Below are 576 nucleotides of genomic sequence, written 5' to 3'. Positions count from 1 at the left end.
CCCAGAGCACCACCTGATGGGCAGTCCTAGAGAAAAGGAGCAGGCCCCTCCTCTGTGCCTGGCCAGCCCCCTCCAGCCCTCACCTCCGCAGCTCCTCAGGGGGCACAGCCCCCCGGCGTGAGTTCACCCACTGCTGCAGCTGCGTCATGGAGCTCTTGCGCTGGGCAATCTTCTCGGGGTTGGTGCGGGGGGCAAAGCCCCGGCGGTGGGTCACGCTCTCTCCGTCGGGCGGGGGGTACGCGGTGCTGCCGGGGCGGCTGGGCGATGCGTAGGGCCAGCCGTTGGGCTGGGGAGGCCGCTCTGCATTCGCTGGTACTCGGGGTGCCTCGGGGTACGGACTGCTGGGCTCCGAGGGCATCTCCTGCCCAGCGATGCCATTGGCTTTGGCCAAGGGCTCCTTCTTGCTCTCTGTCCTCTCTGACTTCCTCTCGATCTTCTCTGAGCCACGGCCATCGCCTTCCCCTCGGGTCTTGGCATCGGGGTCAGCTTTGGGGTGCTCTCGGTGGGCAGCATTGCAGTGGTGGGGGGGGTGGTTGCTGGGGGGGATGGTCTCAGAGGCTGGCGTCTCATGGCTGG

General features: G+C 67.7%; 1 protein-coding gene across 1 annotated transcript in view; it reads right to left on the bottom strand.

Annotated features, from left to right (window-relative positions):
- Positions 1 to 576, bottom strand: part of PLEKHA6 (pleckstrin homology domain containing, family A member 6) — a gene marked incomplete at both ends in the record, with an annotated part of 12,280 nt that overhangs the window by 7,803 nt on the left and 3,901 nt on the right. The window contains one exon of the mRNA XM_010136551.1: positions 84 to 486. Coding sequence (XP_010134853.1) covers positions 84 to 486 — 403 coding nt within the window. The remainder of the gene's footprint in view (positions 1 to 83; positions 487 to 576) is intronic.

This window comes from Buceros rhinoceros, unplaced genomic scaffold (genome assembly GCF_000710305.1).
Source record: "Buceros rhinoceros silvestris isolate BGI_N320 unplaced genomic scaffold, ASM71030v1 scaffold33345, whole genome shotgun sequence".
NCBI classification, from domain to species: Eukaryota; Metazoa; Chordata; class Aves; order Bucerotiformes; family Bucerotidae; genus Buceros; species Buceros rhinoceros.
The sequence above is the reverse complement of the archived record's forward strand: the minus strand, read 5'-3'. Positions and strand labels throughout refer to the sequence as shown.